At 39.0% G+C, this 26,112-nt stretch overlaps 1 protein-coding gene across 1 annotated transcript in view; it reads right to left on the bottom strand.

The window, feature by feature from the left end:
* The window catches only part of PAWR (pro-apoptotic WT1 regulator), a 120,101-nt gene extending 94,334 nt beyond the window's left edge, over nucleotides 1-25,767 (bottom strand). The window contains exon 1 of the mRNA XM_040234514.1: nucleotides 25,082-25,767. Within this exon, the coding sequence (XP_040090448.1) occupies nucleotides 25,082-25,615 (534 nt within the window). The 5' untranslated portion in view covers nucleotides 25,616-25,767. The remainder of the gene's footprint in view (nucleotides 1-25,081) is intronic.
* Nucleotides 25,768-26,112: the final 345 nt, after the last annotated feature.

The following is a 26,112-nucleotide window of genomic DNA, read 5'->3' as shown; positions in this document are numbered from 1 at the left end:
GAGGTGCTGAAAGACTACTTCTAAAAGTTATTGGGTTGAGCTATATGTAAGATTCCCCATCCAATGGAAGCTACGTAAAGATCAAGGATATAAGACCAGTAATATTACACTGACGGTTTCCTGCACTATGATTTTAATGGAATTTTAAGTAACTTGCAGTATAGATTCATGAATCACACAAACCTCAAAACTTTCTCCACATGACAAGAGTAAGCCATATCACAGACTAGGATCACGTCTCTTCTTCCAGTATCATCCAAGTTTCAAATACTTTATCTTGTCATCAGGTCATATATTATTATTATTGGTTTGAGAAATACAGTCACCATAAGCATAGAACTAAGAAACCTATGTAAATAGCATCTCCCCATCCAATAATCACCCCAAATTAGGCTTCATTTTCAAGTCCTCCAAAAGAAGCAACTCTAACAAATATCTTGATAATCCATTGTTAGTTGAGCAACTCTCAAACGTTCTTTAAAATAAAAAATCAGGTAATAAATGGAAAAGTATGACAAAACTGTTAAATAACTTCAGTTCACTTCAGTCGCTCAGTCGTGTCCAACTCTTCGCGACATAAGGGGCTGCAGCATGCCCGGCGTTCCAGTCCATCTCCAGCTCCCAGAGTTTACTCAAACTCATCTCCACTGAGTTGGTGATGACTCATCTCCACTGAGTCGTCCCCTTCTCCCCGGCCTTCAACCTTTCCCAGCATCAGGGTCTTTTCAAATGAGTCAGCTCTTCACATCAGGTGCCTAAACTATTGGAGTTTCAGCTTTAGCATCAGTCCTTCCAAAGAACACCCAGGACTGATCTCCTTTAGGATGGACTGGCTGGATCTCCTTGCAGTGCAAGGGACTCTCAAGAGTCTTCTCCAAAACCCCAGTTCAAAACCATCAATTCTTCAGTGCTCAGCTTTCTTTATAGTCCAACTCTCACATCCATACATGACCACTGGAAAAACCATAGCCTTGACTAGACAGACCTTTGTTGGCAAAGTAATGTCTCTGCTTTTGAATATGCTATCTAGGTTGGTCATAACTTTTCTTCCAAGGAGTAAGCGTCTTTTAATTTCATGGCTGCAGTCACCATCTGCAGTAATTTGGGAGGCACAAAAATAAAGTCAGTCACTGTTTCCACTGTTTCCCCATCTATCTGCCATGAAGTGATGGGACCAGATGCCATGACCTAGATTTCTGAATGTTGAGCTTTAAGCCAACTTTTTCACTCTCCTCTTTCACTTTCATCAAGAGGCTCTTTAGTTCTTCACTTTCTGCCATAAGGGTGGTGTCATCTGCATATCTGAGGTTACTGATATTTCTCCCGGCAATCTTGATTCCAGCTCGTGCTTCATCCAGCCTAACATTTCTCATGATGTACTCTGCATATAAGTTAAATAAGCAGGGTGACAATATACAGCCCTGACGTACTCCTTTTCCTATTTTGCACGAGTCTGCTGTTCCATGTCCAGTTCTAACTGTTGCTTCCTGACCTGCATAAAGATTTCTCCAGAGGCAAGTCAGGTGGTCTGGTATTCCCATCTCTTTCAGAATTTTCCACAGTTTATTGTGATCCACACGGTCAAAAGCTCTGGCATAGTCAATAAAGCAGAAGTAGATGTTTTTCTGGAACTCTCTTGTTTTTCGATGATCCAGCAGATGTTGGCAATTTGATCTCTGGTTCCTCTGCCTTTTCTAAAACCAGCTTGAACATCTGGTAGTTCACAGTTCATGTATTGCTGAAGCCTAGATGGGAGAATTTTGAGCATTACTTTACTAGCATGTGAAATGAGTGCAACTGTGTGGTAGTTTGAGCATTCTTTGGCATTGCCTTTCTTTGGGATTGGAATGAAAACTGACCTTTTCCAGTCCTGTGGCCACTGCTGAGTTTTCCACATTTGCTGGCATACTGAGTGCAGCACTTTCACAGCATCATCATCAACTGGAATTCCATCACCTCCACTAGCTCTGTTCGTAGTGATGCTTCCTAAGGCCCACTTGACTTAGCATTCCAGGATGTCTGGCTCTAGGTGAGTGATCACGGCATCTTGATTAGCCAGGTCATGAAGATCTTTTTTGGTACAGTTCTTCTGTGTATTCTTGCCATCTCTTCTTAATATCTTCTGCTTCTTTTAGGTCCATACCATTCCTGTCTTTTATTGTGCCCATCTTTGCAAGAAATGTTCCCTTGGTATCTCTAATTTTCTTGAAGGGATCTCTAGTCTTTCCCATTTTATTGTTTTCCTTTATTTCTTTGCACTGATCACTGAGGAAGGCTTTCTTATTTCTCCTTGCTATTCTTTGGAACTCTGCATTCAAATGGGTGTATCTTTCCTTTTCTCCTTTGCTTTTCGCTTCTCTTCTTTTCACAGCTATTTGTAAATCCTCCCCAGATAGCCATTTTGGCTTTTTGCTTTTCTTTTTCTTGGGGATGGTCTTGATCCCTGTCTCCTGTACAATGTCTCAAACCTCCGTCCATAGTTCATCAGGCACTCTGTCAGATCTAGTCCCTTAAATCTATTTCTCACTTCCACTGTATAATCGTAAGGGATTTGATTTAGGTCATACCTGGATGATCTAATGGTTTTCCCCACTTTCTTAAATTTAAGTCTGAATTTGGCAATAAGGAGTTCATGATCTGAGCCACAGTCAGCTCCTGGTCTTGCTTTGGCTGACTGTATAGAGTTTCTCCATCTTTGGCTACAAAGAATATAATCAATCTGATTTCAGTATTGACCATCTGGTGATGTCCATATATAGAGTCTTCTCTTTTGTTGTTGAGAAGATGGTGTTTGCTATGACCAGTGCGTTCTCTTAGCAAAACTCTATTAGCCTTTGCCCTATTTTATTCTGTACTCCAAGGCCAAATTTGTCTGTTACTCCAGGTGTTTCTCGACCTCCTACTTTTGCATTCCAGTCCCCTATAATGAAAAGGACATCTTTTTTGGGTGTTAGTTCTAGAAGGTCTTATAGGTTTCCAAAGAACCATTCAACTTCAATTTCTTCATCATTACTGGTTAGGGCATAGACTTGGATTACCATGATATTGAATGGTTCGCCTTGGAAATTAACAGAGATCATTCTGTCATTTTTGAGATTGCATCCAAGTACTGTATTTCAGATTCTTTTGTTGACTATGATGGCTACTCCATTTCTTCTAAGGGATTCTTGCCCACAGAAGTAGATATAATGGGCATCTGAATTAAATTCACCCATTCCAGTCCATTTTAGTTCTTTGATTCCTACAATATCAATGTTCGCTCTTGCCATCTCCTGTTTGACCACTTCCAATTTGCCTTGATTCATGGACCTAACATTCCAGGTTCCTATGCAATATTGCTCTTTACAGCATCAGACCTTCCTTTATCACCAGTCACATCCACAAATGGGTGTTGTTTTTGCTTTGGCTCCATCTCTTCATTCTTTCTGGAGTTATTTCTCCACTGATCTCCAGTAGCATACTGGGCATCTACTGACCTGGGGAGTTCATCTTTCAGTGTCCCATCTTTTTGCCTTTTCATACTGTTCATGGGGTTCTCAAGGCAAGAATACTGAAGTGGTTTGCCATTTCCTTCTCCGGTGGACCAAATTTTGTATAACTTATTCTCTATAAATATCAGTTATTCTTTGCTTTTAATGGATTACTTTTCTAAAAACAGAATGCCAATATTTTTAACCTGTGGATGTATAAAAAGCTAAAGATAGGTGTTAGTTTTAAACAAGAAAGAAATAAAAGTTGTTAATCACACTGTTTCTTTCATTCTTTGCACCAAAACAAATTTGTATTATTTTTCCCCATTTTAACAAAGTAAACAGTTTTAACAACAAAAACATTTAAAAAACTTGCATGTTTGATAGTATGTAACCAAAGTCTAAAAGAAAAATGCATTGCAAGTTAATAAATTACAAAGAGATCTTACTGTTTTTAAAACTATTCTCAAAGATTACAATGCAATCAGGTAATTTAAACTTAAAAATTGAAACTATCATCTCAGTTACTGCAGTAAGAAAAGGAAATGAAATGTATACAGATTGGCAAGGAACAAATAATACTGTTCACAGATGACATGATCACCTTTGTATAAAAATTGAAAGAATCGTCAAAAAATCTCTCGAACTAACGATCAATTACAGCAAGGCTGCAGAATGTATGCTTAGTATTTTCAAAGTCAATAATTTTTCTATACACCAGCAATGAACAAGTGGAATTTGAAATTAAAAACAGAATACTTTACATTAGCTCCCCCTAAAATGAAATATTTATGTAAATCTAACAAAATATGTGCAACATCTACATGAGGAAAACAATTCTGATGAGACGATACCAGAATAACTAAATACAGATATTCTGTGTTCACAGAAAAATTCAACACTGTCAAAATTTCAGTTCTTTCCAACTTGATCTATGGATTCACCGAGAGCACAATCAAAAGACAAGCAAATTATTTTCAATGATATTGACAAACTGATTCTAAAGTTAATACAGAGAGGCCAAAGACCCAGAGTAGTCAACACAATATTGAAGAAGAAGATCAAAGTTGGAGGACTGACAAGATCCAACTTCAAGACTTAGTATAAAGCAACAGTAAGCAAGACACTGTGGCACTGGTGAAAGAACAGACCAAGAGGAGAAACGAAACAGATAGAGAGCCCAGAAACAGATCCACATAAGTACAGTTAACTGACAAAGGAGTAAAGATAAAATGGTCCGGAACAACTGGACATCCACATGCAAAAAAAAGAATCAAGATTCAGACCTATACCTTTCATAAAAATTGACTCAAAATGCATTGCAAATCTAAATGCAAAGCTTAAAATTATAAAGCTACAGAAGACAACTCACACAGAAGAAAATCTAGATGACCTTGGGTTTGGCAATGACTTGTTTTTTTAATTTAATTTTTTTCATTTTGGGGGGCTACAGTGGATCTTAATTGCAGTGCTTGGGCTTTTCCTCTCTAGCAGCAGTGAGCAGGGGCTACTCTAGTTGTGGCAAGTGGGCTTAGCTGTCCCCAGGCACATGGGATCTTAGCTTCCTGACCAGGGATCAAACCTGGGTCCCCTGCAGTGGAAGCACAGATTCTTAAGCCCTGAACCACCAGGAAGTCCCTGGCAATGATGTTTTAGATACAATAGCAAAGGTACAATCTATGAAGAGAAATAACTGATGAACTAGACATTAAAATTAAAACTTTCTGCTCTGCAAAAGACACTGTCAAGAGGACAAGAAGACAAATCACAGTTTGAGAGAAAACATTTACAAAAGACACATCTTAAGACTTCCCCGGCAGTCCAGTGGTTAAGACTTCCACGCTTCCACTGAAGGGAGCACAGGTTCCATCTCTGGTAGGGAACTAAGATCCTACATGCCTTGCATGCCATGTGGCATGGCCAAAAAAGAGACAAGTCTGAAAAAGGACTGTTATCCTAAATATACAAAGAACTCTTAAAGCTCAACAAAATAAACAAGCCAATTTAAAAATGGACCAAAGACCTGTTAACAGACACTTCATCAGAAAGATAGACAGATGGCAAACAAGCATATAAAAAGATGCTCCATATTATGAGTCATCAGGGAAATATAAATTAAAACAAGGTACCATCTCATATCTATTAGAATGGTCAAAATCAGGAACAGTAACAACCCCAAATACTGTTGAAGATACAGAGCAACAGGAACTTTTATTGATTGCTGATGGAAATAATACAGCCACTCTTAAAAATAGTTTGACAGTTTCTTGAAAAGCTAAACATAGTCTTACCATATAATTTATCGATCATGCTCCTTGGTATTTACCCAAAGAAGCTGAAAACTATGTCCACACAAAAACCTGTACACGGATGCTTGTAACAGCTTTATTCATAACTGCCAAAATGCAGAAGCAACCAAGATGTCTTTCAGTGGATGAATGGATAAGTAAACCAGACAATGGACTATAGTTCAGTGCAAAAAAGATATGACCTATCAAGCCATGAAAAGATATGGAAGAAACTCAAATGCATTTTACCTAAGTACAAGAAGCCAATATGAAAAGACTACCTACTACATGATTCCTACTACATGATGTACTAGAGAAGGCAAAACTATGGAGACAGTAGTAAGATCACTGTTTGCCAGGGGTTAGGAGCAGATCTGTACAGGCAGAGAGAGCACAGATGATTTTTAGGGCAGTGGAACTACTCTGCACAGTACCATGTCGATAGCTATGTATCGTTATACACTTATCCAAACCCACAGAACTTACGACACCAAGAGCGAACCAGGATGTAAACCATGGACTTAGGGTGTCTGTGTAGGTTCATCAGTTTTTACAAATATACCGCTCTGGTAGGGAATGTTGATAATGGGGAAAGCTCTGCACATGGAAGGGGAGGAGACGTGGGAAATCTCTACAACTCACACTCAAGTTTATTGTGACCCTAAGACTGCTCTTAAAAATAAAGACTACTGAAAAACAACAACAAATGAAACTATCAAATCTCTTCCTAGATTTGTCAAAATAAAACTAAATGGGCAAAATATTTTATCATTATTATGCCCATCTTATGTGATACTATTACAAAAAATTTTTTCCTGAACAAAAAATTCCAATCAGTAACAATGAAACTCTTCAGAGAAAAATTAGTGGGTTATAAAATGCTGAAAATGTCTTTAATGCAGTTTCATTCTAAAAAATTCCACTTGACATTAAAAAAAAAAATAGGTTTCCTGAGACACAAATGATACAAAGGGAATAATTTACAAAATTGCAAAATTACAGCAATTACTGTAACTGACTCTTATGTCCACAAATTTTTTGGCAGATATTTTCTAGTATTTGTTATCCTCAACTATTCACTGGAATGTGTAACATTACCTACTGTAGTTCACAATAAAAAAGGGTTATCATCAACTGAACTCCAATTTTAAGTCACTTTCAAGATTTTGTGATTTTTAGAGCAGGAATCTAGGAGGAAGTATAATTTATAAATGAAATCATTTATTCAGACATAACTGCCTCATTCTCAATAAAGTCTTTTTTTTTTTCAATAAAGTCTTAATTATGCATTCGCAAGCAATGAGCTAAGAGTTGAGGACATTAAAATAAATGGCCTATCAATGAAAGGTAAGCGTCAAAAAGGAAAACACTACATTCAAATAATTATTTCAGAACCAGATATAGCTTAAAGTTGCTTTGTTTTTACTCTTATTCTCTTTTTCAACTTTTTACTGTTGTTGCACTGGGCCTTCATTGCTGCATGCAGGCTGCTCTGTCATGGTGCACGGGCTTCTCAACTGCAGTGGCTGGCTTCCCTTGTTGCAGAGCACAGGCTCTAGGAGTGCAGGCTTCAGCAGCTGCAGCATGTGGGCTCAGCAGTTGTGGTACACAAGTTAACTGTTGTATGACATGTAGAATTTTCCCCAACCAGGGATCAAACCGGTGTCCCCTGCATTGGCAGGCAGATTCTCATCCACTGTACCATCTGGGAAGTCCTTGTGTTTCCTCTTTTAATCTTGGATTCAACAAAATGAAAATTTGAGGAATGTAATTAAAGTCCCTTTCTCTAATCATTTTACCACCTAAAATATTCCACCAAACTCAAGATTGAATCACTTCTCTGGAAGAAGTATGTGGATACATTTAGTTGACACAGGAAAGGTTTAATCAATAAGCTAGACACCGGCCTTGTTGTTCAACTGCTCAGTCATGTCTGACTCTGCAACCCCATGGACTGCAGCATGCCAGGTTTCCCTGTCCTTCACCATCTCTCAGAATTTGCTCAAACTCATGTCCGTTGAGTTGGTGGTGCCATCCAACCATCTCATCCTCTGTCATCCCCTTCTCCTGCCTTCAATCTTTCCCAGCATCAGGGTCTTTTCCAGTGAGTCAGTTCTTTGCATCAGGTGGCCAAAGTATTGGGAGTTTCAGCTTTGCATCAGCCTTTCCAATGAATATTCAGGGTTGACTTCCTTTAGGATGGACTGGTTTGATCTCTCTGCAGTCCAAGACTCTCAAGAGTCTTCTCCAACACCATAGTTCAAAAGCATCAATTCTTCGATGCTCAGCCTTCTTTATGGTCCAACTCTCATATCCACACATGACTACTGGGAAAACCATAATAGCTTTGACTAGACAGACTTTTGTTGGCAAAGTAATATCTCTGCTTTTTAATGCTGTCTAGGTTGGTCAAAGCTTTTCTTCCAAGGAGCAAGCGCCTTTTAATCTAATGGCTGCAGTCTGCAGTGATTTTGAAGCCTAAGAAAATAAAGTCTCTCACTATTTCCATTTTTTCCCCATCTATTTGCCATGAAGTGATGGGACTGGATGCCACGATCTTAGTTTTTTAAATGTTGAGCTTTAAGCCAATTTTTCACTCTCCTCTTTCACCTTCATCAAGAGGCTCTTTAACTCCTCTTCCCTTTCTGCAAGAGTGGTGTTATCTGCATATCTGAGGTTACTGATACCTCTCTGAGCAATCTTGATTCCAGCTTGTACTGGAATTAACTTGGTCTTAAGTTCTATACACTGAAGGTGGAAGTAACTTTGTTAATTCAAATATACTGTCATCTAGAAATGAAGTCAGGCGGAAAGAAAGCAGCACTTAAGCTCTAGATTGTTTACCCCTCTGACACTTCATTGAATAAGTAATAATGAACATCCCTTTCTAAGGATCTTTGGAAAGTCAAAGATTTCGACAGACTGAAAACATAGGTTTAGATATTTGGTGAAAAACTATATAAAAAGTTACAAATGTGGATTAGAAAGCAAAAGGAATGTGATTAATATTTTAACAAACATATTCTAAGTGACATGATTAAATAAGCAATAGGACCTTCTCAAGGCTTTATATACAACTTATGAAATTGCACACATTTTATGAAAATACCATCATTAACCAAAATATTTTTAGTGCTCCTCTTTTGGAATTTCCTCTAGAGCTTTGGCATATTCTTCTGAAAAACTGTTCATCCGATAAACATTGACTCATCACCTCGTTTATGCTCTAACTCCGTACTGGTAACAAATGTTTGGCATCTGAGGTAGATAGACTCTTTGAAAAGAACTATCCCAGATCATCCTGGCGTAACTTAGGTGATTAGGTTAATTAATATAATTATTATGATTTTAAAAAATGAAATGTTAGAACCTTAAATGCATGTTGCTAAAATCAAAGAAGCCAGTCTGAAAAGGCTGCATAGCGGGATTCCAATCATATGACATTTGGATTAGGTAAAACTATAGAGAAAGTGGATAGATCAGTGGTTGCCAGGGAAGAGGAGGAGGGAAGCATAGGGAATTTGGGGGGCAGTAAACTACTCCCTATGATACTGCAATGGTAGATACACGATATTACACATTCAACGATCTCTCTCTCTCTCTCTCTCTCTATATATATATATATAAGAGCTGTATAACAAAGAGTGAACAGTAACGTAAACTGTGGATTTTATTTAATATTGGTTCATCAACATTGGTTCACCAATTGTAACAAATGTGCCACACCAATGCAAGACGTTAATAGGGAAAACCAGGCAGTAAGGGAGACTATGAGAATTCTCTACTTTCTACTCAATTTCTCTATAAACTAAAGCAGCTTTAACAGTCTATTACAGGCATACCTCATTTTACTGCGTTCTGCTTTGCCTCACTTTGCAAACACTGCATTTTCTTTCAGCAACCCTGAGTTGAGCAAGTCTTTCAGAACCATTTTTTCCAATAGCATTTGCTCACTTCCTATCTCTGTGTCAGGTTTCGGAAATTCTCACAACAGTTTAAACCTACTCATCATTTGTTGTTATAATCTATGATCAATGATCTTTAATGTTTTGGGATCCATGGAGTCACAAAGAGCTGGACACAACTTAGCAACTGAACAACAATAAAACTGCAGTCATGTAAGACAACGAACTTGATAAATGCTGTGTGTTTTGACTGCTCCACCAACCAGCAGGTCCCCTATCTCTCGCCCTCTCCTCAGGCTTCCCTATTCTCTGAGACACAATGTTGAAATTAAGCCAATTAATAACCCCTACAATGGTTTCTAAGTGTTTAAGTAAAACGAATAGTCCCAAGCCTCTCATTTTAAACTAAACGCTAGGAAGGATTAAGCTTACTGAGAAAGACATGTTGAAAGCCAAGACAAGCTTAAAGGTAGCCTTCTCGTGTTAGACAGTCAGCCAACTTGTGAATGCAAAGGAAAACTTCTTGAAGGAAATTAACAGTGCTATTCAAGTGAATTGAATGATTAGAAAACAAAACAGCCCTATTGCTAACACGGAGAAAGTTTTAGTGGTCTGGATAGATCAAACCAGGCCACAATATTTCATTAATCTAAACCCTAATCCAAAACAAGGCTCTAACTCTTTTCAATTCTATGAAGACTGAGAAAGGCGAGGAAACTGCAGAAGGAAAGTTTAAAGCTAGCACAGGATGGCTGATGAAGTTGAAGCAAGCAAGCCATCTCTAACATAAAAGGATAAGGTGACGGAATAAGTGCTGACTTAGAAGCTGCAGCAATTCATTCAGAAGATCTACCTAAGTTCATTAATGAAGGTGGCTATGCTGAACAACAGATTTTCAGTGAAGGAAAAAAGTAACCTTATTCTGGAAGAAGATGCCATTAAGGACTTTCACAATCAGAAGTAAGAGGTCAATGCCTGGTCTCAAAGGACAGGCTGACTCTCTTGTCAGTTGGGAGCTTATACAGACTGAAGTTAAAACCAGTGTTCACTTACCATTCTGAAAATCCTAGGGCCCTTGGGCTCCATAAAAGGAACAACAAAACCTGGATAACAGCACATGTATCTACAACTTAGTTAGCCCACTGTTGAGACCTACTGCTCAGAAAAGAAGATTCCTTTCAAAATATGACTGCTCACTGACAAGTCACCTGGTCACCCAAGAGCTCTGATGGAGATGGGCAATGAGATTTATTTTATTTTCATGCCTGCCAATACACCATTCATTCTGCAACCCAACGATCAAGGACTAATAGCTACCATAAGAAGTGATTCCTCTGATAGGTCTGGGCAGCCAAGTGCACACTGAAAATCTCTGGAAAGGAGTCACTATATAGATGCTATTTAAAACATTCATGATTTACGAGAAGAGGTCAAAATACCAACATTAACAGGAATTTGGAAGAAGTTGATGCCAACCCCCATGGGAGATTTCAGTGAAGAAAGTAACTGCAGATGTGGTGAAAATAGCAAGAGAACTAGAGTCAGAAGTAAAACCTGAAGATGTGACTAAGTTCCTGCAATTTCATGATAAAACTTGGAATGGATAAGGAGTTTCTTCTTATGTATGAGCAAAGAAAAGTGGTTTCTTGGGGTGGAATCTACTCCTGGTGAAGATGCTGTGCAGACTGTTGAAATGACAACAAAGGATTTAGAATATTACATAAGCTTAGTTGATAAAGCAGTGGCAAGGTTTGAGAAGATTTACTCCAACTTTGAAAGAAATTCTGTGGGTAAAATGCTATCAAACAGCATTGCATGCTACAGAGAAATCATTAGTCAAAGGAAGAGTTAACTGAAGGGGCAAACTTCATTGTCTTGTTTTAAGAAATTGCCAGTCACCATAATCTGCAGAAACTACCACCCTGATCATTCAGCAGGCATCAATACTGAGGCAAGACACTTTACTAGCAAAAAACAATCACGACTTGCTGGAAGCTCAGATGGTTAGCATTTTTCAGCAATAAGTAATTCTTTAATTATGGTATGTACATTTTTAAAGACATAATGCTAAGAAACTATAGTATTCCTATAGTGTACTCATAACTTTTACATGCACTAAGACACCAAAAAGTTCATGTGATTTGCTTCACTGCAAGGTGTATTATGGTGATCTAGAACAAAATCTGAAGTATGCCTGTAATTGAAAAAGAAGAAGTATTACTAGGAATAAACTTGAGTGCTTCAAATCATCTACAGAGTAGAGCTTTGAAGGTAACATCCAAGTACCCACTATAACATCTGTATCCTTCTACTGTGTGTTTGAAAGTAGAGACACATCATCTAACATAAACCCTTTAACCCAGGAAATCCCTGGTAGTCCAGTGGCTGGAACTCAGTGCTCTCGCCGCCAGGTCCTGTGTTCTAATCCTGGCTGGAGAACTAAGATACTGCAAGCTGCAAGACATAGCCAATAAATAAACAAAGCAAGCCTCTATCCCAAGGGCTGCTAATTCCCACCTTTCTACCACAGGGCACTCTGCTCTCTCTCAATCTGAAGTATGATTCTCCTTTTTATCTGCCCATTTCTAATCAGTCCTTCAAGACCAACGCAAACCTCATACACCCTCGATGAAATTTTCTGGACTATTCAGTCCTCTTTGGGAACTCTCACTTGTCTATACCAACAGGATGGCACAATATTCAACACCTTATTATACACATTTTAAATGTTTCAAAATTATCTCATATAACCTTATTCCTCTATATTAGATTTCAAATTCTCAAGGAGTTAAGAGTTTGTCCAAATCCTAGCAATGCTGAGAACGGAACAGATACAACAACACAAATGCCCAAAGGCCAAGTTCAGTGTCTAACAGATAATCTGTACTAAGAAGGAAGTGAAATGTGTTGCAGCTTTACTGAAACATCTAAATTATTAAATATCCTGTAGCCACTAAGAATCACAACACAGTTACACATTCATTGACGTATGATCTAAGAGAGGCTTCAGAGCAACTAAGCCTAGTGCACCACAACTACGGAGCCTGTGCTCCAGAGCCCACACACCACACCTACTAAAGCCTAGGTGCCCCAGAGCCCACGCTCTGCCACAGAAGCAATCGCAGTGAGAAGCCGGCACACCATAATGAAGAGTAGCCTCTACTCAGCACAACTAGAGGGAAACCTGCACAGCAACAAAGACCCAGCACAGCCAAAAATAAATAAGTAAAAAGAAGAAATAATATACTGATAAGAAAAAGGTTATAATATTTGTACAATGACTAAATTTCTGGATTTAGATATTTATTTTAGGTGTATGTACAAAAATATCCTCAGGAATTGTATATTAAAACTATAAAGTAATAGCTATCATTGGATAGTGGAAACTACGTTTATAAAACCAAAAAATATGCAGCAGTTAACTTCTTTGCTTTCAAAAAAATTTTTAAAGGGAATAATAATATTTATGATATAAAGTTTAAAGATCGGTTGTAAAAATGTATATAGGGTATAATCCCAATTAATAAAAATAAAAATGGAAGAATATATGTCAAATTGATAATAGTAATCTATAGCTGATGCTTGCACAATCCTATTTTGGCTGTTTAATTTCAATTTTTATATAATAAAAAGATATTACCTTTAAATTATCAAATATAAATACTCCTAAAATGTGATTTAGAGAAGCACTTCCTCAAAGTAAGAGAAGGCGGAAGGAAGGGAGAAAGGGCACATCTGTAGAGCTAAGAAAATAAAAAGCAGGAAAGAGACAAAGGTGATGCCCATCCTTTAGCACCTGTAGTCTGAGCATCTATATCCCAAGATGAACTAAAAAGAATCTGAGAATGGAAATTAAAACCTGCTTGTACAAGAAATACAAGGAAAAATCTAAACCGAGGGATCGCATTAAGGTATAAACCTCCCCAAAATTACACTCAGAACAGACTCTGATAACTTAATGTCACCAGAGCATCCATCTTCACCCCATCCTGGTCCACAAAGGTATCCCCAAATCTATTTTCAGTACAGGATTATTATTGTAATAAAGAGTCACTTGGTATAACTTTGCTTAGAGCCTATCCTCTCATTTTTTTAAACCCATGTGAAAATATGGATTTAATTATTCTATTATATGCATATTATTTTTATAGGACTTTATATTGTTTACCATGCTTGAATAGGTACCTGTCTCTGAACAAGAAAATTCCCCTAATAACTGCAAATTATGCAGGCAAAACTTATCCAGAAGTTGTCAGACTTATTGTATAAATAGATATGGACAAAGGAAGGAAATGCCCAGCCAACAATACTAACAAAGAACAGCAGAATAAAGTCTAAATTCCCTGGCGTGACAGTCAGATCTATCACAATTGGTCCATATCATTCTTACTGAGTGTTCTCCATTCACTCCCAACTATGAATTTGCTGCACATCAGTATTTCCTCAGTTAGAACATATCCCTCCCTCTTTCCAACAATGATAACCAACGTGTGGGCCCTGGCACCTAAACAAATGTGGAGTCATATCCAAGTTTGCCAGTATAACCTTTGGGCAAGTCACAACTTCTCTGAGGCTCAACTTCCTCATCTTGTAAAATGAGGGGAAAAAAATTTTTTTTTGTTTAAATCTATGTTGTGAGCTAACGCGAAGATGAGGAAATAACGCACAGAAAGCCCCCAGCACAGTGCTGGGCACACAGTACACACACAATATAATGCTATTATCTCCTGGTTCTGGGCCTTCCTTTATCCAGAATGTTCGCGTGTCCCCTCTGCACTCGGGAAGTCCTCATTAGTCAAGCCACCATATAGAAAGCCCTCCCTGACTCCCTTATAGAACTGGTGGCTCCCTTTTCTGAGCTAGTTCAGTACTTTGTTCTTTTCTCCATCATAGTTTTTATAACATCAAATTGATAATTATCTGCTACGGACTGAGTGAGTATACTTCCCCAACATCCCTATGTGGGTGGGGACCATCAACTCCAATGTGATATTAGAAGATGGGGCCTTGGGGAGGAGATTAGGTCACAAGGCTAGAGTCCTCGTGGATGGGGTTAGTGTTCAGATAAGAAAGACCCCAGAGATCTCTCTCATCCCCTTCCACTGTGTCAGGACAAGTGAACTAGAAAGCAGGCTCTCAACAATGCAGATTCTGCTGCAGCCTTGATTTTGGACTCACAGCCTCCAGAACTGTAAGAAATAAACTTCTGTTGTCTATAAGCCACCCAGTCTATGATACTCTTGTGATAGCTGCCTAAACTAAGACAGTTTTTTTTTTAAACCCCCAAGAGAAGAAGTTCCTTAAAGATGGGTGATAATGGATGATGTGACTCACTGTATCAGCTAGCACTGTGCCTGGGGCACAGAGAAGGCTGGCCAATGTTTTTGAGTAAACCAACTGAAAAAGAACCTACAAAAGTGCTGTACCCCCCAAGGGAGAGCAGTGACAAAGGCAAATGCTGAAGAAAGGCTGCTGCGGCTAAGGCGCTTCAGTCGTGTCCGACTCTGCGCGACCCCATGGATGGCAGCCCACCAGGCTCCCCGTCCCTGGGATTCTCCAGGCAAGAACACTGGAGTGGGTTGCCATTGCCTTCTCCAATGCATGAAAGTGAAAAGTGAAAGTGAAGTCGCTCAGTCGTGCCCGACTCATAGGGACCCCATGGACTGCAGCCCACCAGGCTCCTCCGCCCATGGGATTTTCCAGGCAAGAGTACTGGAGTGGGGTGCCAATGCCTTCTCCAAAAGAAAGGTTAGGTAGCATGAAAATAGAAAAGAAGCTGTCACGTTTGGCAGTTATGAGGCTACAAGCAAACTTAGCAAAATCGATTTTTAAAAAGTAGTGAGACTGAGCAGTGAGATGGGAATTGGCAGGTGAAAACAAGGCGTTTAGGTTGAGCAATTAAGGAAGAAAAAGTAAGTTGAAAGGTGAAGGAGAATTAAGGGAACACTCCTTAATGGCAAGATGAGAGAGAGAGGTTGAATATATAAGAAAGAGGAATAAAATTAGCAAGATTCTGAATAGTAATCAGGATAGAGCTGAAGGGCAGGCGGGAGAGAGCAACACTCAGCTGGAGTTAAGACTGAGGCTGACAGACAACTTCAGTTTCAGGAGTAGTCTGGGAATACCAAATACTTTTTTGTATGGAACAGATGATCTCTGAAGACTTTTCCAGTTCAAAACATCCAGTTATGTAATTTTCAAATGCCAATAAAAAACCTCTAAAATCCATCCAACTGTTTTCCTTTTCTACTATTTCTATCCTAGCCATCAGTATCATTATCAACTCTTAAACACGCATTCTCAGTTCTAGACCTTTCTCTGCCTCATTACTTGGACTTCACAGATTAGGTTATCGGATTTATGGTTATGCGCTCCCCAAGTGGCGCAGTGGTAAAGAGACTGCCTGCCAGTGCACGAGATGCAAGAGGCGCGGGTTTAATCCCTGGGCCAAGAGGGTCTCTTGAACGAGGAAATGGCGATCCACTCCACTAGTCTTGCCTAGAAAATTCCATGGACAGATGAGCCTGGCAGGCTACAGTCCATGGGGTTGCCAAGAGTCAGACACTGAGCTCACACACACACACACATGCATACAGATACAGAGAGACACATAGATGTACATGTATGGGCATACAGACACACACACACCACACACTGTAACACTTGCTTAGAAAGTTCAATTTGCTCCTAAGCAACTAGTATGTTACGGAACAAGTTGAGCATAACCCAAATTTCACATTTGCTTCTGTGCAACTGCAAGAAACATTAGCTAAGTAGAGAAAACACAACTCAGCTGCAAAGAAACTCACAAAATACACAGCACAAGCTTCCACCATGCAGCCAGGTTCACTGCATGTGTTGTGAGCCACACTCTTCCGAATCTGGTGTTACATTTTCAATCCACCTTCAGATGACCCTTCTTCCATCACTTCACAAATCTCAACCCTTTTGAGACCCACTTCTATAAGCAAACTCCAGTGCTTTTACAAAGTCATGTCATATTAATTTGAGTACTTTTATTTTTCTTAACCATTTAACATGCATAAAATTGCACTAGTCCTTACAAGGTTTCTGTCTTTTCACATGTCACTGACAAAGTTTTTGAGTGTTATTCCCCTAAACTCCATTTTTCCATATGCCCTGTGGTTTTTAATCATGTGACTTCATACCATGTTGAGTTTTATGAACTTATAGGCTGAGCTACAGCTTACACGCACTTGTAATTACTACAGTTCTACTCAATTTCCCACCAAAATCAAAGGCAATAGAGATTAAAAAAAAAATCTCTGGGCATCCTTCACAATTACCTGAAGGTGCCCATACCTATAAGATGCTTTGAATGACCCAAACACTTTTCTTGAATGGTTCAGGAAATACAATATATGAAAAGAAATAAATAGCTGTTTAACAGTAGGGTCTTTTCCCAATAAAGCAATGCTTAAATATTTTAATATCAAATAACACAAACATATCTGTTCCTAAAGACAGAAGTACCTTGGTGGTTGTCCGAGGCTGGAAGAAGCGTAGAATGGAGAGTTATTGTTTAACAAGTATACAGTTTCAATTTTATAAGATGAAAGAGTTACGGGGATGGCTAGTGGTAATTTCTGCACAACAATCTGAATGTATTTAATAGCACTGAATAAAAATGATTTAAGATCTTATGTATGGTATTTTACCACAATTTTTTTTAAGAAAATCCATCCTTATTTTTGAAGAATAACACCATAAAATGAAAGACTAAATATACACACAAATCTGTATAGTGTGGTTCCATTTTTCATGGAGACAAAAGATTAGAAACAAATAAAATGTATAAGATAAGAAGTGATAGGTTTCACTATCTTCTTTTGTATTTACACAGGAGAACTACAAAGAACACATTACTTTTTTTACACAGTTTTTACCAGCAGGAGAAAAAAAAATAAGTTTATACAAATTTGGTTTGGATCAACTTTTGCTTGCATTACAGAATATCAGAAGTCTTGTCAAGAATTTGAGACTTAATGCAGCTTCTTTGACTATGTCAGCTAAAATATATTTTAATCATATTCGTCAAACACCATCTTCTGAATGTTAATTTTGCTCTTCATAACTCAGATTTCCATTCTTTTTAAATACTACTAAAAATATCCTGCAAAGAATTCCAAAAGTAATAGAAAAACCATTTCATACTTTACACAACCTGTAAATTTCTCAAACATATGCCCACAAATTTGCTGAATATTAAAAGGTATCTTTTAAAGTTAATTTTATTACAAAACTTGTTTTCAACTGTATTTCAAACTGATATTTTATTATTCTTATTTATCTTATTCAGTTAGTCTCTTACAATTTTAAAAAAAAGTCTGCAAACAAAATTTAGCTGTCACAGAACTGTAATCTACAACATAAGTGCTCTCCTACCTGCTCATTTCAGCAAAACTCTAAAAAGTATTCACTTTCAGAATACAACAGCCCTTTTTCTTTAAATTCAACTTATAAAGCAAATAAAACTATTATTGAAAAACAGTGTAACCCATACAACTCTGGTGAAGGAAATTTCTAAAGACTATCACAGAATAAATGTTTATTAACCAATTCATATGCTAAGTTTCTAACTCACTGGAGCTGTTTTTACCCTTTAAGTAAATAATTTTACTGTTTTTAAAAGTTAAATGTTCCTCTAACTTCATTCTGACATGGAGCCTGGTATATCTGTAAGTAACCTAAGGAGACTGTAATACATGGCTGACGCTCAACGGTAACACCAGTCTGTATGCAGCTATAAACAAAAACGCATATGACTTACACCAAAAGCTGCCTCAGCAATAAGCAAATATGTTAAGAATCAACTGGCTAGTTACGGATGCCAACAGGTCAAATATGTAAGAGTAGTAAGGGAAAGACTTCACTTGAGAATATCCTAATGAGATGGACAAAACCTATTTCAAAGGTTTGAACTAATTATTAAACATTTACAAACATACACTTTCCCTTAAAGAATACAAAAAAGAAAAATGAGTCAATGTAAAGTTCAAATTACACATTAAGTATTAGAGGTTTTTTCTGTAGGCGAGGCTTCTTCAAGAAGCCAGGCAGACAGAACATTTTGTACTAAATACATGACATTATATAAATGTTTAAGAAACTTTCAATTTCCAAGTATCTCAAGTTGCCTGTTAAAATATCTCTAAAGTTCTTAATTAAGTGTTAAAAGTAAGAATGTTTAACATCCCAGTAAGAAATTTCCATTAGACATCAACAACTACTTATCAATGTGTTAGACCTATATAATAACTATGATTTATCATTTAGTCATTCTTAAGCTTTTTCAGAAACATTATCTCACAGGACTATTAAATGAATGAATAAAATAATCAGCATCAATTTCATTTTACAGATCAGTAAGCCAGTATAGGGCATTTAAGTCAGTTCTTGAACTTCAGTACAAGAATCACGTGAGCATATGTTAAAATGAAGTCTCAGGTAACTCTTCCCCGAGGTAGATCTCAGAAATTTGCATTTTAAATAAATAACATAGGTGATAATGATACAGATACCCCACCCACAGCCACATCTTTTAGGACCCTGACTTAAGTAATAAATGACTAAAGTTTAATCGCCTAAAACTCCATGTTTACTCTAATCAAAGTTCCCAAATATTTTTTTGCAGATCTCCATGAAAGATATGTAAAATTTTAAACAAGTTGAAAATACTACATTCAGTAAAATTATGTACCTCTTATACTAAATTCTAGTAAAGAAAGTGGTAGTAGAGGTCTAAGTTTAAGAAACTAAAAACAGAAGATTCTACAATTTTATTTTCCTCTGTGAAATGCAGGGAAAGCAGATAGTATATTAATTTAATAACTTCTCCTGTTGAATACTGCTGTACTTTACTGAGTAGGGAGCTAAAATCTACCACAAATACCACAGGTTCTATGAACATAATAAAAAATTAAGATGAAAATGTAAAAGCACTTAGAGCACAACTTTGTGAACATACTAAAAACCACTGATGTACACTTTAAAAAGGTGAATTTCATGATATATAAATTACACCTCACTTTTTGAAAAGAAAAAAGTGTTGGAAAATTTCAAACTCTAATATTCCCAGTAATTTTAAACTTCTAAGATGTCAGCACCACTACTAAAGAGCATAATTATGTTCTGACCCGTATCACATGTGCTGTAACCAGTGGAGAAACAATGAAGAGCGTTTGTAAGGCCACTAACTTGACAAAAATTTTAAATAAAAATTTTAATGCCACTGTTTATGTATTTATTTGCTCTTGAATTTTTCCAATAAAGTCCCACTTCATCTGTCTTTTATAAAATGGTCATTTTCAAATTCTACAGTAATTTATTAGCTTCTTATAAAATAATCTTTGTATTTCTTAAACTGGGTATATACTTTTACAACATAGTGAAATATGATAAAATGGTTCTTAAGAACCAGGCTTTGAAGACAGACTCTCTTTCTCCCCTCAGGCAAGTAACTGGCCCTTTCTGTCCCATTTTCCCATAGGGTGGTAGTAAGAATTAAATGCACCAAAACATATAAGGCGCTGAAATCAGTGCCTGGGTGCTTAATAAACATACCATATGTATCATCTGCTTTAATTACATCATTATTATTTTCATGGAAAAAGGCCTCTCAGCTTAGAAAACTCACTAAAAATTCTGATAATACTAAAATTTCAATTTCTCAGTGAGCTCAACATTTAGAAAGGCTAGGACTAAAATCTTGTTAAGAAACCTCAGTATTTACCCTGCATCTACTCTACTCACCAGTCCAATTTTCTCCAGCTCTGAATCACTATTAGTCCTTCCCCTGACTCATCACATTGAAAGGTAGACAGTCTAGAAAATAATGGGCATACCAAAAGGTATTTCTTAAGCCTCCTGGATTTATAAGACTTACTAAGGGGAACTTGTCCTATATAATGGTCAATAAATATGCTGAATAATTGCGACTTAAATTGTGTTCACTTAGAAGAGTTTCTATATACCAAATGTTCCTTCAAACTATGGAGTAGGTGTTATAATCCCATCTTGACTGAAAAACAAAGTATCACTTAAGTAAAATCAAAGATCCACACTTTCTGACTGCTAGCCAAAAGCAGATTTGTATTTTGCTGATGATTCAGTGTTCAAAATTTTGCTAAGCAAACTACAGACTACAGGGTTAGAAGCAAAATCTGCGCCTACAAATTTGCCCTTAATTTCTATTCAATTTCATACTTTCATTGTTTTCCCCATTTATATGTTTAAATCATTTAAGATAAACCTCTAATAAAAAGTTATTGAAAAAAATCTAGAGAAATAAGCTAAGTAATGCAAGATTTATTAACTCTTAAAAACTCCTTTTTCCCTAGACACACACGTACACAAAACCAAAAGCTTTTAAAATACTACTCTACCATTTATTCACTTCCCATGTGATTTTGAGTCATTTAAACTCTCTAAGCCTCCATTTTCTCCTTTGGAAATGAGTATGAAAACAGTAACTATAACTACGATTGCGGATTGCTATGAGCATTAATTAAGACAATACATAAAACACTTTAGCTGACCACAATGAAAACAGTTATGTTTCAATAAATTTTAACTTTTATATTTAAATCCAAACTTTAGTATCATTTGACCTCTATCTGAGACTTCCCAGGTTGGCAGAAGCAGTAAAGAACCTGCGCGCCAGTGCAGGAGACCTAAGAGACTTGGGTTCAGTCCCTGGGTCAGGAAAATCCCCTGGAGAAGGAAATGGCAACCCACTCCACTATTCTTGCCCGGAGAATCCCATGGACAGATGAGCCTGGTGGGCTACAGTCCACCGAGTCGCAAAGAGTTTTCATGACTGAAAGCGACTTAGCCCTAGATCTCTATCTATTGAAAGATTATATTTTCTATGAAAACCACCTCTGTTAATCCATTCATGCACACCTACCCAATGGCAATAACCTCACAAGCACTCTGAAAACGTGGGTATAAGTGTCAAGGAAGCTTTCCCCAACTAACCCTCTTGAGTTAGGTACCCTGCTCAGGAAATAGCCTGTACTTAACAACATACTACTTAATACAGTTCCCTGTATTACTTAAGAACCCTCTTGTGAGCAAGGCCTGTGTCCTATTCATTTCTGCATCCCTAGAATGAAACCCAATAATTCTAAATCCTGACTCACATGGGGAGCTTATAAAAATATTAATACCTGGACCCATACCATCCCAGACCCATTAAATGTAAGGGGTCAAGGAGGGAGAAGGCAAATAATCAGCAAAGGGGAAGCATTTTTTAATATCCTCACATAGTGTTGATATGCTGCCACAGCTAAGAACCACTGCACTTTGACATTTAAAAAACTATACAAACAGGTATATATGCATTTATGTATGAATTTATGTATAAACATATAAGTAAGAAATGTCTCAGTTCAAGACCCTCGACCTCAACAGCTACTCTTAGCCCCATCATCTCTTTCCTTTAAATAGACAACAGTTTTAATTAACAATTAGCTACATGCTGTGTTAAGATGGCTTTTAAACTGTTAACTCAGTGCCTACTTAAGTTTCTTCATATAATTATGCCTTCTTTTTAGATTACAGTCTTGCTACTTGAAAATATACACTGCCTTGTTCTTGTTTTCTTCAGAGTGCTTATGATAGTGCCTTGAACAGAGACACGTAATAAATGTGTGGCTAATCTAATAAACGTATAAAAAATAGCAGCAGTAAGTATGTTACATTCAAGGTATCCAATTCTGGCTAACAGAAAAGGTAGAAGTTTAGAGAAAAGTTTTTAAAAAAAACTCCTACGTAGTAAACAAGAGCAACTGAAGTTTATCTAGTTAATGACTATCCCTATATTTGCATTTATTATAGCCATCACAGGCAGTATCCCCCCACCACCTACACTTCAAGATTCTGAACTGCTTCCTTACTGAAACTATCTTCCATCTGCTTGTATCATCTTTATCTGCTATCAGGTTCTTTTGTAACAATTTTATAGTTACTCTGTAATCAGTAAAATAAGTTAATGAAAGTCATAACAAATGTTTTACAGATGCTTAACAAATACTTTTGAAGAAATTTAATGTTTATCAAACACTAAAACAGACTCTTTGCATACAAGTTACATGCTAATCTACTAATATAAACTTGGTTGGGAATACTGCCTGAAAATAAGAGATTAGTCATTCAACACTATATATATATATACACACATATATATAACTCTACTTTTGAATGTTGACTGATGATCTTTTTATATTTTATAATATTACAAAATATTTTATAATATTTTTATGCCTGAAAATTTTGTAAAATATTATATGACTTTTTAAAATAGTAGTGCTAAACTGTATTAAACAAGAAACTCCACAGCAACTGGTATTTACAATGTTGAAACTGCTAAGAGAAACAAATGGCACATGATTAACATAATCTGAAAGACTTTATTTTTTTAAAAACTGAAAATATGGGGAGGAGGAACTCAAGAAATATGCCTGCTAATTAGATACTGTGGTAAAACATTGCCACGTTTTGTTGGGTCCTACAGCATGAAACAGATAGAGCCATAGTCACCACAAAAAGAAAGCAGCACTCAATTCCCTATTCAATAAAAAAGGTTCAAAGTCCACAGACAAAAAAATGGTGCCCTGGGTTGTTTGTTTTTAAGGAAGATTAAATTTAGGAGTTGCCAACACCCGAACGAAAAACATTCCAGAGTATTAGACTCAATTGTAACGGGGAGTCATCTACATTCTCAGCACTGTGTTCCCTTACCCAAGACACGAATATTAACAAAGGATGTTTCTTAGGACCTCACAAGACACACCATACTTATTTCTGCCAGTAAACATTACCCTTGTTAAAAAAACAAACACAAAAAGGTATTGAGAAATAACAATTTTAGCACAACCAGCCAGACAAAAAAATGGAGTTTTAACATCTGCCAAGAGATCTCCCAAAATAAGATCCCTGTCAAATGAACAATGAGGAAAAGATTGGAAATGACAAATTATTTTATTTGGACCATCAGCTATATTTAAAAATAACGCTGAGGAATGTAACTTTTCCAAAGCCTTGTCTTCAGTTTCCCCTTAATCTTCATATTTTTAGCTTAAAAAAACCCTAGAAATTTGATTACCACTCTCATGAATTCCTTTTAAAGCAATTTAATGAATAACAGATCTTTTGTGCAAGTAGCAAACCACAGAGGACAGTTTTGCTGGCTGATAAAAATCTTCCTGAAACATGCATAAAAATATACCCTTCAAAGACAAACTGATTTTCTAGGTATGGAAATCATATTAAGACTCAAAAATTTGGTATGTTTGATACACACCCTAACTTATTGCAGATGTTTTTATCTGAACCACAATTAAAGTTGGTGAATTCTTACTATTTACTTACTGTGTGTCAAAGTTGAATAAATTAGAAGGCCAGGAGGAAAAAAAAAAAAAAGGTTAAAACCTTAGAGCCAATGAGCAAAAGATGCAACTACTTAGGGTGAAACAGGATTGTTGAATCACTTCCCCAAGCCGGTGAGTTACTATTAAAGCAACTAGAAACTTGTTTACGATTGTTTTGTTGAGTAGAGAAAAGTGCTGTTATACCATAAGTAAAAAAGTTTCACCAGGCATTCTAATGGGAAGATGCTGCTGTTGCCCACAGAAATGTTTCTCAGACTGCTCAAAAAATACCAAAAAAAAAAAAAATCAACCACCACTCCCCCTCCACCCCAGAAATTCCCAAACCTACCACAAATGTTTTCCAGAATACATAGGGTCAAATACTTCAACACATGGAGAGAGCAAAAGAACTGTGGGTTGCTACAGCGTTCCTATTGTCCAGAATACCACTCAGGAAAAAATTGTGTGCGTGTGCGTGTGTGTGTGTGCGCTCTATTTCCAACAGCTGGTGTGTATATATGAAGTAGTACATATGCTCGGTTAGATACACTTGTCTTGGGTCCACTGAAAGATAAAGCTGTCTGGGGTAGTGCTAAGGCCAAGTTTTCTTTACAGGTGCTATTAAACACTGCTAAGAGGGAAGAAGAGATAAACGATCCGATAACTTAAGACCGACACCTGGGAAACTAAATAGAGTACGTCGTCATCACCATTCACCAATTTTTCTAACTGATCAAGCAGAAACGAGGTAGGCAAGTTCTGAAGCCCCATGCTATCCTTCCACCAGTGAAAAGGCTCTGGTGTCTGAGATCTTAGCCAGGAAGCCTGAAAAGCACGTGTCCGACTCTGGGTCGGGGAACTTCCCAGGAAGCGTTTGTTGAGAGTAAAACTCCATCACCCCCTGCCTGCCTACTCAGAGAAACGCTAAGAAGTGCAGGCTCGAGGGGGAAAGCTCTGGGTCCCGGAGAGATGAGACCAGGAGGCGGCAGCCCTCCAGGGTCCGGCCGCGGCCCCGCCCTGCTCACCTCTGCGGCGGGGATGTTGACCACGCCGGTGGATCGCCGCTTCTCCCGCAGCTTCCTCTTCTCGATCTGTCCTTTGCCTTTCCTGGCGCTGGGGCCCGAGCTCTTGCCCTTCTCCGGGGCGCAGTCCCGCTCCTCCTCGCCGCCCCGGGCGGGCGCTGCCCCCGAAGTGGCGGCGGCGGCGGGGGGGGACTCGTCCTCCGGCCGCCGCGGGCCGGGGGCGGCGCGGCTCAGCGGCGCGGGGCCCACGGCGCAGTTCACGCCCCCGGGGCCGGGGGCGGCAGGTGCGGCGGCGGCGGGGCCGCCGCCCGGGAGGTTGTTGTTGAGCTCGTTGGCCGCCGCGGCGGCGGCCGAGGTGCCCAGGGCCCCCGGAGGGAGCTTCGCAGCCGCGTCGCCGGTGCCCCCGGCGGGGGCGGCCGCGCCCGGGGGATTCTGCTTGGCGCGCATCTTCTCGCGCTTCGCCTTCCACTCCTCCAGGAAGTCTGTGGTGCTGCCGCCGCCGCCGCCGCCGCCGGTCCGGTAGCCACCGGTCGCCATATTCCCAGCGGGGCCGGCCGGGCTCTCACCTCAGGCCGCCCGCCCCGACTCCGGCCGCCGCCGCCTCTTCCTTCCCGCCGCCCGGAGGAGGCGAGGGAACGACCCCCGGGCGCTGGGGCGGCCGCGCCTCCCGCCGGGACCGGCTGGTCTGCAGGGGAAACACAAAAGGGGGCGGGGAAGGGAAGCGTGAGGTCCTCGCCCGGCTCGAGGGTCTGCCCCGCGGCCGCGCCTCTCAGGGCCCTCCGCCCCGAGAGCGCCCCCACTCAGCCCCGCAGGCGAGGGCTCGCCGAGTCGCCGCCCCGCCGAGTTTCTCCGACGCACCTACACGGCGGGGCCCGGACGGTCGCAGCCCCTGGAGCGGGAGAGAGAGGCAGGGTCCCCGTGGCCGGCGGCCGCGGGGGACCCGAGCCAGACCCGCCACCTGTCGGCCCGTCGCAGCTCCAGCCCTCGCTCCGCTCCAGGCTGCCAGCCGCCGACACCCTCACCATCGCGGGGCG

This window comes from Oryx dammah, unplaced genomic scaffold (assembly GCF_014754425.2).
Source record: "Oryx dammah isolate SB20612 unplaced genomic scaffold, SCBI_Odam_1.1 HiC_scaffold_29, whole genome shotgun sequence".
In the NCBI taxonomy this organism is placed as follows: Eukaryota; Metazoa; Chordata; class Mammalia; order Artiodactyla; family Bovidae; genus Oryx; species Oryx dammah.
Note: the sequence above shows the minus strand (reverse complement) of the source record. Positions and strands in the feature narration are given on the sequence as shown.